The following is a 14,326-nucleotide window of genomic DNA, read 5'->3' as shown; positions in this document are numbered from 1 at the left end:
CAACGTCTCTATTAGAAAGTAAGTTCTTCATTGGAGATGTGATACACATTATAAAATAAAATATCATACTCCACCAATCTTTTTTTTTTGGTCAATCATACTCCACCAATCTAGACTACGTGATACATTCTCGATGTTCTATAAAATATTAACAAAATATCGACAATGTACGATATATCATGATACTGTAGGTTGGTAACAGTGTGAAATGTTTTTTTCCCCTCTAAAATGGTTTTACCGTATGATGCAAAGTTTGCAAACCCATACCAGTGACTTCCAGGTGGAACCGCGGGACTAAGTCCGAAGCAGGAAGAACAGAAAATATAACCAATTGACAGGGCCCCACCCTAACCTTATTAAAAAATTGAATAACTGCAAAAATAAAATAAAATCCCAATGTTCCATTAGATAAAATTCCAGAATTTAGAAATTAAATTCTCACGACATTTCCATTTCCACTTTCTGCTTTTCCAGCAAGTTGGAGACGGAAATTAGAAGAACCCAAAGCCAAGCCCAGCAAGAGCAAAGCTTCACACAAAGCAAAAACCATGGTGACGTACGTGAGCGCGCTGCTGTACGGAGTTGGAGGTCTGGTTGTGGCGGGCATGGCATTGCTTGTGGCCCTCCAGGAGAAGCTTGTCTACGTGCCCGTCTTGCCGGGTCTCACCAAGTCCTACCCGATAACCCCGGCCCGGCTCCGGCTCACCTACGAGGACGTCTGGCTCCGATCCTCCGACGGCGTTCGGCTTCACGCTTGGTTCATCAAGCTCTTACCCGACTGCCGAGGTCCGATCCGGTTCTTTACCCCATTCGTTTTCATCTGTTTTACTTGATTTGGGTTAGCTTGAATTTTGCTGAATTGGGTGGGTTTAGGTTTCCCTGAGGCAATTAGGGTTTGGTTGGTTGTTGGAATTGCTGCAATTACTGAACGCAGCCAGCTAATTGTGTTTGTTTAGCATAGTTTAGAACAAATGCATGCGTTGCACAGTAATTATTATTCGTTTCGCATTTAATTCGTCTCGAATTATAAGTAGTTAGGAACTTTAGTTGAAAATTAATCTGTTACTTTGGGTTTGGGATGCTTTTGAAATTTTGGCATGTTCTTTCCGCGCTTAGAAAGTTGTTTCTCTTGCTTTGCAGGTCCAACCCTTTTGTTTTTCCAAGAAAATGCTGGAAGTATCCTATTTTTCAGAACTTCGTTGATATTACTATAATTTGGAACATTAGCATTACATTGTTTTTGTGATTTTTGCTCTCTGGTTTACCTGTAATTATCATGAACTTAGTGGGGGAGCCCTATATGCTTTATTGGCCTTGACTATTGACCTTCAGATATTGCGCATCGCCTTGAAATGGTCCGCATAATGATACAAAGGTTGCAATGCAACGTGTTTATGCTTTCATATCGAGGGTATGTGCCCGCTATGTTTCTATCTAGTGGCTTTGTAGCATATCAGCAGCTTAATTTGGGTAAACCTATCTATATTGATTTATTGAATGCAAATGGTCATTGATATAAACAGTTATGGAGCAAGCGAAGGATATCCTTCTCAGCATGGGATTACAAAAGATGCTCAAGTATGCTTTTCGGTTACAGATGTATTAAAATTCCACTGTACTTATTATATGTCAGCTCTGTAACTCTGTTAGTATACTTTTCTTTCTTTCTGTTAGGTTGCATTGGATCATCTTTATCAGAGGACTGACATTGACACATCTAGAATAGTAGTCTTTGGAAGGTCACTTGGTGGCGCAGTTGGAACTGTGGTTACTAAAAATAACCCTGATAAGGTATCACTCCAATAATCTTCTGTAACTTAATTTTTCCCACTTATTACAAGAGCGAAAAAGAAGGGCTGTTTAGGTGAATAGAGAGTTGTTTCCCCCACTTAAAAATTTAAAGCTGTCTTGTTGATTTATTTCTGCTTCTCTGGCAACTTATTTCATTTGTGGTTCCAGCGTGTTGTAATTTTTTAGAAACCAATTTTGAGTCTTACCAATACTGGAAAATTTTCCACTGTTTAATGTCCTTGAATAGTATATTTTGAGTTGGTAAGCTGAGGTGGTTTTGCTTTGTTTTGCAGGTTGCTGCACTGATAGTAGAAAACACTTTCACATCTATTTTGGACATGGCTGGAGTTTTACTGCCTTTCTTGAAGTGGTTTATCGGAGGCAGTAGTTCAAAAGGTCCTAAAGTACTTAATTTCCTTGTACGTTCTCCTTGGAGTACAATTGATGTCATTGGTGAGGTAAGCTTACTTGGTGGTAGAATATCTTGATTCACCCAGCACATAGACACGTGAAGAAGTGAAATAATATGCAAGATATGTATTGGTCACCTTTTCAATTTTCAGTATCTTCCAGTTTTCTTATATGAATGCACCAGTCCATGCTTGATCCAGTGCAGAATATCTGGATGGAAAAAAGTATTTTAATCTAACTTTGCATCTATTCGTTAAAACTATAATGCGATGTATAAAGCGAGTTAGCAAGTGTAGAAATATGTATCATTATCGGATTTCAGAAATGTTAGTACCAATAAGACATGATTTTTAAAGATGTAAAAACTCCCTTTATAAATAGCAGTTGCAATCCCTCAAAATCAACAAAGTGCTATGACTATGAGTCACGTCTCTTCTGCCACAACCTTAATGTTTTGGGGAAATTTTTTGCCAATGCTTTGTCCCTTGCCCTTGCTGATTTCACTGATCCCTCATATGTGACCATCTAAATGCAGGTTAAGCAGCCAATCCTCTTTCTCTCTGGCTTGCAAGATGAGATGATTCCCCCGACCCATATGCAAATGCTGTATGCCAAAGCAGCTGCTCATAATAGGCGATGTGTTTTTGCGGAATTTCCTACTGGCATGCATATGGATACTTGGCTCGCTGGTGGTGATCATTATTGGAGAACGATCCAGGAGTTTCTTCAACAACATGTTCAAGAGAAAAAAGATGATGAATCATCTAACAATGATATTGGTAAGATTCTGGGTAATGAAATATTTCAAAACCTTACACAGTCAGAGGCACACACAAAAGGTAAATGAAAGAAAAGAACTACTGAAGATAATGAAACTATGTAAGAATTAAGAACAGAGTGACAATCATGTTGCAATCATTTTGCACATACTAAACTGTGTAGCTAGGCATTAACATGGAATGGATACTGACCTACCAGATGATTTCTGGCTGAGTTCCAACTAATTGTTCTTTCCCTCCCTCGGGGCAGGGTGTATCATGTGTTTAATTCTTCTCGAACGCTGTATACTTTTATGTTGTTGAACCTTGAGAATGGAAGTTTTTGGTACTGTTTTTCAAACTACGTGATGTGTATTCGTTGAAACTTTTGAGGCTTTGCCTTTTGGATGGTAATATTAGTTATCCTTGGAGTGGCTGCAAGCACCAGACTGATTGCTACTCTTCCTTGCTTTTTCCTTTGCTTCTTGATTCTTAATTTCTCTTTCTCCACTCTCAGATGTGGGGGCAAAGTGATTGGATGGATTTTAGACTTCTTCAAGCATTCTGATTGGCTCCCCCTCAGGACTCAACACAATTTGTACCTTTTTTTCTGAAGCTGCAGCAATTGAAAGCTCTCTGTGAAGAGTGTATCTGCCAAGGCCGGCTGCACTCGTTGAGGTTTTTCCCATTGAAGATTTTTTGGTGGTTTTTACGAACTTCGGACAATGCAGACAAAAATGTGAATGCCTTGGATAGACTATATGACTTCTGACATACACGCGTTATGCCTAATCTTGTTCTGACTGACCCCCATTGTATGAAATAAGAAGTCACTGAAGATGCAACTATATATATATATGTTGAGTTGGTGCTCCAGGATTGTTTGTATTGTATCGCTCAACTATGGCGCTTTAGGACCAATCTTGCTTTCAAAATAGTTAGTTTGACATTCCAAGTTGCCCATTTTATTTCCCTTTTGTTTAGGGTCAAATAATTTTTTACCTTTTACTGCGTAGTAATTACTACAGTAAGACATACATTATTATTATTATTATTATTATTATTATTTTATGAAGAAAAGACATTATTTAAAAAATGTTTTGGAGGATTGAGGTCACAACAATCGTTTAGATTTTTCTTCTTCATGACACGTTTATGGCCGATGAGGGGTCTGGTCCTCCACATACATGTGGGACCCACTGAAGCCGTAGTCAAATCCCCATCCTCGGATCATATCCGACGGCTGGAAACACAAAAGGAAAAAAACTGTATTTTTATTTGGAGTGGACCACTCTGCAGTCTAGTCCACAGCGCAAATCAGCGGTCAGCGACCCATCGTTGACTTTGGTCCAGCCCTGCCTCATTCTACGACTTCAGCCAATTCCTCTACGCCACATCATCATAAAAACGTTCACACTTCACACACCTTCCAAAAAGAAAAAGAAAAATAAAATAAAATAAAATTCGCTCTTAATTATATTAATTTTAATTTAATTTATTTAAGTAGTTGTTTTGGTTGGTTTTGATTTCCCTCCTTTTAAAAACGTGTTTCCCCCAATCTTTTCCTTCTCTCTCTTGTGCTATTGAGAACGTTGGGATCTCAGGCTTCTCCTCTTTCTGAGCCGTCGCTTCTGCATAAACAAGTAAGTAATTAAATACCATTTGGATTGGAAGTCAACCTATTTACGATTCTACCCCTCACCTCCTTCATTCTTCAGTCTCTTCTTTTCTTTTTTCTAAAGCTTAATTAGCTCTCAGGACCGGACTGTGTGTACGGACATGGAAGGAAGAGGCGGAGGAGCAGGAGCAGGAGCGCCGTACAGCCCACGTACTGTGGATGAGGTTTTCAGAGACTTCAAGGGCCGCCGAGCCGGCATGATCAAAGCTCTTTCCACTGGTCTCTCTCTCACTCTTTTTTTCTTCTCTGTTTTATTTTTAAATTTGAAAAATTTTCAGTTATTTCTTTTGACTTTGTTGCTTTTATTTAGGGCTTTGTTCCAATTTCCTATTATTTCTGCACTTTTTAAATGTTTTTCATTTTGCTAACTTTGTTTCTGTTTTTTTTTTTTGGGTGCAGATGTTGAAGATTTTTACGAGCAATGCGATCCTGGTTAGGGTTCTCTGTGTTTGTGTTTTCTCAATTTCGTGTTCAATTGCTGTTTCTCCGTTTTTGAGATTTTACTATTTATTATTTTCTTTTTTTTGGCTCTAACTGAGATAGCCCTTCCTGCAACTTGGGGTCCAAATGTTGTTCAAACACTAAAATAATATTGCTTTCTAACTACGTGTGTGCAGAATATTAGCTCTTTTTCTAGTTTTAAAGCTTGAACCTTTATTTTCCCCCTTCCTTTTTTAAATGCATAGACACCCTGCTGGCTTGCCATTAGCTGTTCCCTTTGATGTTTGTTTCTTTTTGGGTCTTGCGCATTTTTATGGGATGCTTATTATTTGTTGTGCTGAACTGAATGCATTGTTTTATTGCATCAACTGCGTGCAAGTACCAGCTTCTTAATTCCTGTGGATTTCCATATTTGAATGAGAGTATTAATTTCGTCATCCTTTTTCAAAATCCTACCTTCCAGGGCCATGCGACTCTTTTCTTGGATCTCTAGTTAGGCTTTGATGCATTTGATTGGTCAGCAATCCTACCTTTACTGAATTATGTAACTGCTAAACAGATCTTTCAGTTCACTTTTTCTTGTTGTAGTCATCAGAACTGGAAGATCCTTGTGTGGGTTGGATATAATGTACGACAGGCTATACGGCGTGATAATTTAGCTACAGTAAACGGGCTGATGAAGTATATGCTATATCATTGACCTTTTATGAAAATTTGAGGTTGGAATTATACATCATACTATTTGTTTGTGGGTCAGTGTTTGTAATACTAAAACTATAATTCCTGTGTAACTTTGCCATTGGAGGCTGCTGTTATGCTTTTGCGTTGTTATTTACTTATACTGTAAATGGTTTGTAATATATTAAAAGTCTGGAATTTTGTGTACTCTGGAATCCTTATTGTAGGAACTGATGCTTATTGTGTTTAACTAATTGATCAATGGGTCAATGCTTCAGAGAAGGAAAACCTTTGTTTGTATGGATTCCCAAATGAAGAATGGGAAGTTAATCTACCTGCTGAGGAAGTTCCTCCTGAACTTCCGGAACCTGCTTTGGGCATCAACTTTGCCAGAGATGGGATGCAAGAAAAGGATTTTTTATCTCTGGTAGCTGTTCACAGCGATGCATGGCTACTTTCAGTGGCTTTCTATTTTGGTGCCAGATTCGGTTTTGATAAGGCTGACAGGTATGCACACCTCCTTTCTTGCTGCTATGTGATGCTTTCATTTAGATTTGCACAACAAAAAGGTTGTCTAGATGTTGCAGCAACAAGTCAGAATGAAATCGTAAAACAATAATTATGCACTAAAATGAATTTTAGATGAAGAATTTTAGGTAGTGGATATTTGCCTTTGTTGTACCTGTGATGCAGGATAATATTGATGAAATATTTGGTTGAGTGTCATCTCAGTAGCAATGGCCAAAGGTGCAGAAAGTGATTTTTGACATGTATTAGGATGCCTAAACATGGCATGGATTCATTTCTGGGATGGGGGTAGGATTGAGCTTCAATCTAGATAGCTCGATCAATCTGTATCAGGTCAAACCTGTTGTTTAAAAATCAACATGTGCATCTGAACAGATTCTGGATCTGAGGGGATTGCCCCTCCAACGATTAGAATTTAGAATACATCATCTAAAATGGTTCAGTGCAAATTTTGATGCAGGAAACGTCTCTTCACTCTGATGAATGATCTACCAACAATATTTGAGGTTGTGACGGGCAGTGCAAAGAAACAATCAAAGGAGAAGTCATCAGTTACAACAAATCAAAGCATCCATAGGCCTAAGTCAAGCTCTAAAGGGGTAAAGTGAATTTGTGTTTTGCAGTCTTATGGATTTGCTTAATCATTTAGGAAAACGAGTTAATTGGTGACTTTTGTTATGTGAGTGTGCTTTTATTACTCTCTCTCAATAGATAATACGATGTAAAAGCATATAAGAAAATATCCTAGTCTAATACAATATGAGTGGAACTGGAACTCGTGTGTGTCCACTTGCGTGAGTGGAACTTGAATTTGTTTGTGTGTAAGTATTATTTTGTGCTAGGCTTATCTTAATGGTATGCTTCCTTAACTACATGTTTCTGCTACCAATTCTTAATCCGAGAACAGCGAGGCTCTGATTCAAGCAAACAGTCGAAAGTGATGCCAAAGGATGAAGACGAGGGAATGGACGAGGAAGATGATGATGACCACAGCGATACTCTGTGTGGTGCATGCGGGGAGAACTATGCTTCCGATGAATTCTGGATTTGTTGCGACATATGTGAGAAGTGGTTTCATGGAAAGTGTGTGAAGATCACTCCTGCCAGAGCTGAGCACATCAAGCACTACAAGTGCCCCTCGTGCAGCAACAAGAGAGTGCGGCCTTGATCGTAGTACAAGGTGTAATTATGTCGAGTTGGATAGAGCTAACTATTTAGTTAAGTTTTCTGCTCATGAGCCATGGTGACATAGCCTTTCCACTTAGTACTTTGTTCTTGGTGATCTTGCTGTTTGGATGATATTAATGTTTCCTAATGTGAACTTGCGCTTTATGATTTGACTTTTTCATACATTTATTCTGTCAACTGTGGAAGCCCCTAAATTATTCTGTCTAATTTCGACATCTTATGTTTGTTATTTGTGCCATTTTGACCAGATTAATGATGAAAATGTGTGTGACAGCATAGAATGTGCGTTACAACTAAGGCAACAATTCCTGAAATTTGTTGGGTATATTATACCGGAATTACTATATTACCATATTTCCAATAAATTAACTTGACTCTTAGTTAATATTTTGGGTCATGTAAATGCTTTCTTCACATCACATGTCATCGTTACAATATTGATGTATGAGTTTTCACTTGAAAACCATTATACTCCATCAAAAGTAATTAAAGAGTGTTTTCATCGTTTAAAAAGAGGGAGAATGTTTTCATCAATGAAGAGTTTGTCTTATAAATTAAAGGTGACAGACAATTTCACAATTGTAGTTTGATTTTATTGCAATTTAAGGACACATTCAAATATCCGTCCAATTTCTTGACAGTATATCTTACATGGAGGGGTATTTTGGATGGAAATGTATGGAAATTTTGCTTATGGGATTTTTTATGAGATGTTGCCGTGTATTGTCGATCCATCTTCCATAATTTTGTCTTCTATTTAAGACTTTTTGTTTTTGTTGGTCTATTTATGTTTTATTTTGAGAAAATAAAATCATTAATATATAAGTAAAATCAACATGTTCATATTGAAAAATCTTTATAGATGATGTAAAGTGGATTGAATGCAAAAACCTATGGTTTATAAGAAAGGACCAATTAGCAAGTGATTATATATAATTTATTTTAGATTTTTTATTCGTGTTTATTAATGAGCAAGGGTCCCAACAAAAACGTTTGACTGCAGCAATGGATTCTCTTCTCTAATAAAATATTAATCTGGTTTTGGACTTTGGTTGGCTGGGTCAACTTCTGCTGGCAAAATTCTTCTTCGTTTTGAGTATTGGCTTTCACAGTACCAGATCCAATATTTTATCACGGCTCCATCTCCGTGGCTCTCAAGCTCTCAAGCTAAGAGACTTTTCAAGCAAACCCAGAGGAGAGGAGAAAACAGAGCGAAGAAGATGGAGAAGAAGCTTTTGGACGCGGCCATGGAAGGAAACATAGCGATGCTTAAAGATTTAATCCAACAAGATCCACTTGTTCTTGATAGAAGTTTAATATCCTGCGTCTCCGAGACCCCACTTCACATAGCTTCAATGTTGGGCCATCTGGGTTTCGTCAAGGAGCTACTGAGTCATAAGCCCGAGTTGGCCTCCGAGCTGGACTCGAGGGGCTCGACGCCTCTCCACTTGGCGGCCGCCAAAGGGCACGCGGAGATCGTAAAGGAGCTGGCTTTGGTGGATCCCGCGGCATGCATGGTGAGGAACGAAGATGGGTGGGCGGCCCTCCACGTGGCAGCCGTCAAGGGGCGTGTTAAGGTGCTGGGTGAGTTGACCCGAGTCAGGACTGACTCCACTCTGGCGTTGACGGACCGGGGCGAGACTGTGCTGCACTTGTGCGTTGGGCATAATCGGTTGGAGGGGTTGAGGGCTTTGGCTGACGCTTTTGGAAAAGATGATGAGTTTCTGAACTGGAAGGACGTCGATGGGAACACCATTTTGCATATTGCTGTGGCCAAGAAGCAAATTGAGGTATGGAGCTTCTAAGTTTCTTTCTATCAATTAGCTGAGCTCAATGAATTTTAGTTAGTCTAGAGTTTCACATAGATGGATATAAAGTTTCTTCTATCAATAAGCTCATCAATGGTTTTTAGTTATTGTAGCTTTATGTTTTGAAGTTTAAGACTTTGGCTATTTATGAAATTTTTGGGATTTGAGGATAAGGGAAAATAGCATGTTAAATTCAGTGGTAAAAGAAAATATGTTTGGGTATGGAGATGAAATGGGAGTGGGTTGTTTTCTGTTTTGTTAATTGCCATTTCTGATTTTCCTTTACAAACCTGAGGCCCCAAATAGAACCCATATCAGAAACATTATACATGTACCACTTTGAAACTGCTGATTCTAATAACTTCTAGAAGTTGGTTCATTATGTAAATGGGTTATTACTACTAAAATCTCTTAAAAGGGATTGAGTTGCATATTTCATTCAAAATGGTGTTTTGAATTTGTGCAGATCATTAAGTTCTTGCTTACCAGTACCGGAGTGAATGTGAATGCGTTGAATGCCAACAGCTTTACGGCTTTGGACATTCTGATGCAGAGTCCTAGAGATTTGAGGGATATGGAGATTGAGGATTCTCTTCGAAGTGTAGGGGCTAAAAGTGCAAAGGATGTACGTCCCATTGTGCATGACTGGGTTCGAGTTCCAACAAAAGAACGCCAGATAGCAAGACGTCTAGGCTCAGTACTATCCTCTAAAGAAGGTGATTCTATGAAACCGGCTGCCCAACGGAAGCCTAGCGATTGGCTCGGGAGGAAGAGAAGTTCATTGATGGTGGTGGCATCTCTCCTTGCAACCGTTGCCTTCCAAGCTGGTTTAACCCCGCCAGGAGGTGTTTGGCAGGATGACCTGAAAGTAGATGAGAATGGCAACCCTGTGGCAAAACCTCACTCCGTAGGAACTTCTGTCATGGCATATAACCTGCCAAAAGAGTATGGTCTGTTCATGATTTTTAACACAACCGCTTTTCTCACGTCCCTAAGCATAATTCTTCTGCTTGTTAGCGGGCTACCAATAAAGCGTCGAAGGTGGATGTGGATACAAATGGTCATAATGTGGGTTGCCATCACTACACAAGTAGTAACTTTCTTCATCTCTCTCCGTCACATGTCACCTGATGACATAAATGTGCAAGGCACGCTGCGTGAGGTAACGTCGATATCAGTTTTGACATGGTTGACTTTGATGGTGGTTGTTTTCGTAGGGAATTGTATTCGTATGAATTTATGGGTTCTCAGAAAGTATGGTTATATTAAGCCAAAAGAGGAATCAGCCACCATTGATGATGAACTTGAAGAGGGGGAGAACTGAGGATTAAAGTGAAAAGAACTCTCACTTTTATATGGCCTGACAACACAGAACTTGTCATTGCAGTCGTGTAGATGTGAGTGTCAAGCTAGAAAGTTTTGGTCCACAACCTTGTCAAGTATGAGATTGGACATTTGAAGGTCTGTTTTTTAGCAGCACATTTGAATGAAGATATTGTAGTCAACCACTTTCTTATCTGATTGTTTGGGTTTGAGGATTAAACTCACCATTCTTGTATATCTATTCCTCTGTTAATGATTATGTGGAGGGCATTCTTTAATGAAACGATAGTCGTTGGATAGTTGTCGGCTTGGTTAGTGTATGGTGGGTTTGCAACTTTTTCCTCGGAAACATATATCTTTTGATGGTGGAGGGTCTTTCATTGGTGAAGACTAACAAGAAGAAAATGATTTTTTGGACAGTTGGGGGTTTTGGCTATCTTTTTCTTATGGAATGTTTGGTTGGAAAAGGAATAAGAGGTTGCTTTGAGCTCAAGAGGAGGAGCAGGTGGAGCTAGTTTGTGTGGCGTATAAAAAAAACACATGTCTCTTTCTTTTGTTGTTGCAAGATTGAGCTAAATGTGAAAGCATCAAAATTGAAAAGCATGACAAGGGGTTATAGTTCTATAAATTATGCGGTTTTGTACACAAGTACTTGATCAGATAAAATAAAGAGGAAAAAAAAAAAAGAATCCAAGTCAAATAATTCCATTCATCATTTCATCTACTTCTCTGTTCTCATTGTGGGCCATTCATTTTGGAAAGGAAGGTGTCAACCCAAGTCAATACCAAATATGGAAGCTTCCAAGGGTCCCCAACAAAAACGTTTTACTGAATCAAGGCAGTAGTCTCTTCTCTAATAAAATATTAATCAAGTTTTGGACTTTGGTTAGCTTGGTCCACTTCTGTTGGCCAAATTCTTCTTCTTTTTCACTATTGGCTTTCACAGTACCAGATCCAACGTTTTATCACGGCTCCATCTCTATGGCTCTCAAACTCTGAAGCTAAGCGACTTTTCAAGCAAACCCAGTGGAGAAAACAGAGCGAAGAAGATGGAGAAAAAGCTTTTAGATGCGGCCATGGAGGGAAACATAACGATGCTTAAAGATTTAATCCAAGAAGACCCACTTGTCCTTGATAGAGCTTTAGCTTCCTGCGTCTCAGAGACCCCACTTCACATAGCTTCAATGTTGGGCCATCTGGGTTTCGTCAAGGAGCTACTGAGTCACAGGCCCGAGTTGGCCTCCGAGTTGGACTCGAGGGGATCGACGCCTCTCCACCTGGCGGCAGCCAAAGGGCACGCGGAGATTGTAAAGGAGCTAGCTTTGGTGGATCCTGCTGCATGCATGGTGAGGAACGAAGATGGGTGGACGGCGCTCCACGTGGCAGCCGTCAAGGGGCGTGTTAAGGTGCTGAGTGAGTTGGCCCGAGTCAGGACTGAGTCGACTCGGGCGTTGACGGACCGAGGCGAGATGGTGCTGCACTTGTGCGTTGGGCACAATCGGTTGGAGGGGTTGAAGGCTTTGGCTGACGCTTTTGGAAAAGATGATGAGTTTCTGAATTGGAAGGACTTCGATGGGAACACCATTTTGCATATTGCTGTGGCCAAGAAGCAAGTTGAGGTATGCTGATTTTAATTTTCTATCTTAAGCTGAGCTCAATGATTTTTAGTTAGTCTTGAGTTTCACAGAGATGGATATAAAGTTTCTACCATTAAGCTCATGAATGGTTTTTAGTTAATGTAGCTGTATGTTTTGAAGTTTAAGACTTGGCTATTTATGAAATTTGGGTATGGAGATGAAATGGGATTGGGTTGTTTTCTTTTTTGTTAATTGCCATTTCTGATTTTGCTTTACAAACTTCAAGGCCTCAACTAGAACCCATTTCAGAAACATTGAACATATAGCACTTAGAAACTACTGATTTTAATAACTTCTAGAAGTTGGCTCATGCTGTAAATGGGTTAATACTGCCTTTTTTCTGCTGAACATTTGATAAATACTACTAAACATCTCTTAAAATGGATTGAGTTTGTATGCTTAGTCGCATTTTTTCATTACAAAAGGGTGTTTTGAAATTGTTCAGATCATCAAGTTCTTGCTTACCAGTACTGGAGTGAATGTGAATGCGTTGAATGCCAACAGCTCTACGGCGTTGGACATTCTGATGCAGAGTCTTAGAGATTTGAGGGATATGGAGATTGAGGATTATCTTCGAAGTGTAGGGGCTAAAAGTGCAAAGGATGTACAACCCATCATGCATGACTGGGTTCGTGTTCCAACAAAAGAACACCAGATATCAAGACGTCTAGGCTCAGCAGCACTATCTTCGAAAGAGGGTGATTCTATGAAACCGGCTACACAGAAGAAGCCTAGCGATTGGCTTGGCAGGAAGAGAAGTTCATTGATGGTGGTGGCATCTCTCCTTGCAACTGTTGCCTTCCAATCTGCTCTAACCCCCCCAGGAGGTGTTTGGCAGGATGACCTGAAAGTAGATGACAAAGGCAACCCTGTGGATAAACCTCACTCTGTAGGAACAGCTGTCATGGCATATAACCAGCCAAAAGAGTATGGTCTGTTCATGATTTTTAATACAATCGCTTTCCTCACGTCACTGAGCATAATTCTTCTGCTTGTTAGCGGGCTACCGATAAAGCGTCGAAGGTGGGTTTGGATACAAATGGTCATAATGTGGGTTGCCATCAGTACACTAGTAATAACTTACTTCATCTCTCTCCGTCAAATGTCACCTGATGCCTCAAATGTGAAAAAAATGTTGCGCGAGGTAACGGAGAAATCAGTTTTGACATGGTTGTGTCTGATGGTGGTTGTTTTTGTCGGCAATTGTGTTCGTATGAATTTATGGGTTCTCAGAAAGTATGGTTATATTAAGCCAAAAGAGGAATCAGCCACCATTGATGATGAACTTGAAGAGGAGAACTGAGGATTAAAGTGAATGGAACTCTCACTTTTTTATGGCTTGGCAACACAGAACTTATAATTGCAATTTTCTGTATGTGAGTGTCAAGCTAGAAAGTTTTGGTTCACAGCCTTGTCAAGTATGAGATTGGACATTTGAAGGTATGTTTTTTAGCAGCACATTTGGATGAAGATATTGTGGTCAAGCCCTTTCTTATCTGATTGTTTGGTTTTGAGGGTTAAACTCACCATTCTTGTACATCTATATTCCTCTGTTAAAGTCATCGGTCCTAATCTCTGAGATGGCAATGCTTTTATGTGTATGTGCTTTTATCTTCCGTACTCAGTAAATTTTGAGAGAAATATACTTCATTCTGATTGATTCAGTTGGCATGATAAGAATGCCACTGTTAAAGTCCGCTCTGTTAATGATTCTGTGAAGGTATTCTTTAATGAAACTATAGTCATTGGCTCGGTTGGTGTGTGATGGGTTTGCAACTTTGTCCTGGGAGGCATATATCTTTTGATGGTTGGGGTTTTGGCTATCTTATGGACTGTATGATTGGAAAGGAAACTTGTGTTTAGGATGGAGGATGTCAACAGGATTTAGATGTACAACTCCTTTTCTTCATCTTCCTTGTAATATTTTTCTGTTTAATTGTTGAAGCACTTGCTTAAACACCTGTTTAGGGAATATCTGCTTAAAAGCTCACATTATACAGCCAACTTTTCCTCCTTTTTACTTCTTTCAAGTAACAATACAACAGCATGCAGATGGGTGATTTTTTTTTGTACTCTAAATTCTTA

General features: G+C 39.4%; 4 protein-coding genes across 7 annotated transcripts; all 4 read left to right on the top strand.

Moving 5' to 3' along the window:
- Nucleotides 1–406: 406 nt before the first annotated feature.
- Nucleotides 407–3,909, top strand: WAV2 (alpha/beta-Hydrolases superfamily protein). Of its 3 annotated transcripts, none has more exons than XM_089042209.1 (8): nt 407–786; nt 1,141–1,176; nt 1,333–1,411; nt 1,524–1,578; nt 1,675–1,791; nt 2,085–2,249; nt 2,738–2,981; nt 3,583–3,909. In XM_089042209.1, the coding sequence occupies exons 1-8, from the start codon at nt 549–551 to the stop codon at nt 3,600–3,602; spliced, it is 954 nt and encodes a 317-aa protein (XP_088898335.1). In that variant the 5' UTR covers nt 407–548; the 3' UTR covers nt 3,603–3,909. The 3 variants fall into 3 exon arrangements, with proteins under 3 accessions (XP_088898335.1, XP_088898334.1, XP_008242195.2); XM_089042208.1 differs by having other exon boundaries at nt 3,577–3,909; XM_008243973.3 differs by having other exon boundaries at nt 409–786; nt 3,478–3,909.
- A 544-nt stretch (nt 3,910–4,453) lies between these two features.
- On the top strand, nt 4,454–7,637 carry LOC103340549 (PHD finger protein ALFIN-LIKE 4). Of its 2 annotated transcripts, none has more exons than XM_008243971.3 (6): nt 4,454–4,603; nt 4,719–4,857; nt 5,038–5,070; nt 6,036–6,264; nt 6,746–6,884; nt 7,193–7,637. In XM_008243971.3, exons 2-6 carry the CDS (start codon nt 4,740–4,742, stop codon nt 7,451–7,453), a joined length of 780 nt encoding a protein of 259 aa, XP_008242193.1. In that variant the 5' UTR covers nt 4,454–4,603; nt 4,719–4,739; the 3' UTR covers nt 7,454–7,637. The 2 variants fall into 2 exon arrangements, with proteins under 2 accessions (XP_008242193.1, XP_008242194.1); XM_008243972.3 differs by having other exon boundaries at nt 4,505–4,603; nt 4,712–4,857.
- A 615-nt stretch (nt 7,638–8,252) lies between these two features.
- LOC103340547 (uncharacterized) lies at nt 8,253–10,903 on the top strand. Its single transcript, XM_008243970.3, has 2 exons — nt 8,253–9,263; nt 9,748–10,903. Exons 1-2 carry the CDS (start codon nt 8,694–8,696, stop codon nt 10,603–10,605), a joined length of 1,428 nt encoding a protein of 475 aa, XP_008242192.2. The 5' UTR covers nt 8,253–8,693; the 3' UTR covers nt 10,606–10,903.
- Nucleotides 10,904–11,053: 150 nt separating this feature from the next.
- LOC103340546 (ankyrin repeat-containing protein BDA1-like) lies at nt 11,054–14,213 on the top strand. Its single transcript, XM_008243969.2, has 2 exons — nt 11,054–12,223; nt 12,687–14,213. Exons 1-2 carry the CDS (start codon nt 11,654–11,656, stop codon nt 13,542–13,544), a joined length of 1,428 nt encoding a protein of 475 aa, XP_008242191.2. The 5' UTR covers nt 11,054–11,653; the 3' UTR covers nt 13,545–14,213.
- Nucleotides 14,214–14,326: the final 113 nt, after the last annotated feature.

Source organism: Prunus mume, linkage group LG8 (genome assembly GCF_029339155.1).
Source record: "Prunus mume cultivar Tortuosa linkage group LG8, ASM2933915v1, whole genome shotgun sequence".
Lineage (NCBI taxonomy): Eukaryota > Viridiplantae > Streptophyta > Magnoliopsida > Rosales > Rosaceae > Prunus > Prunus mume.
This window is presented reverse-complemented; position numbering and strand designations above follow the sequence as displayed.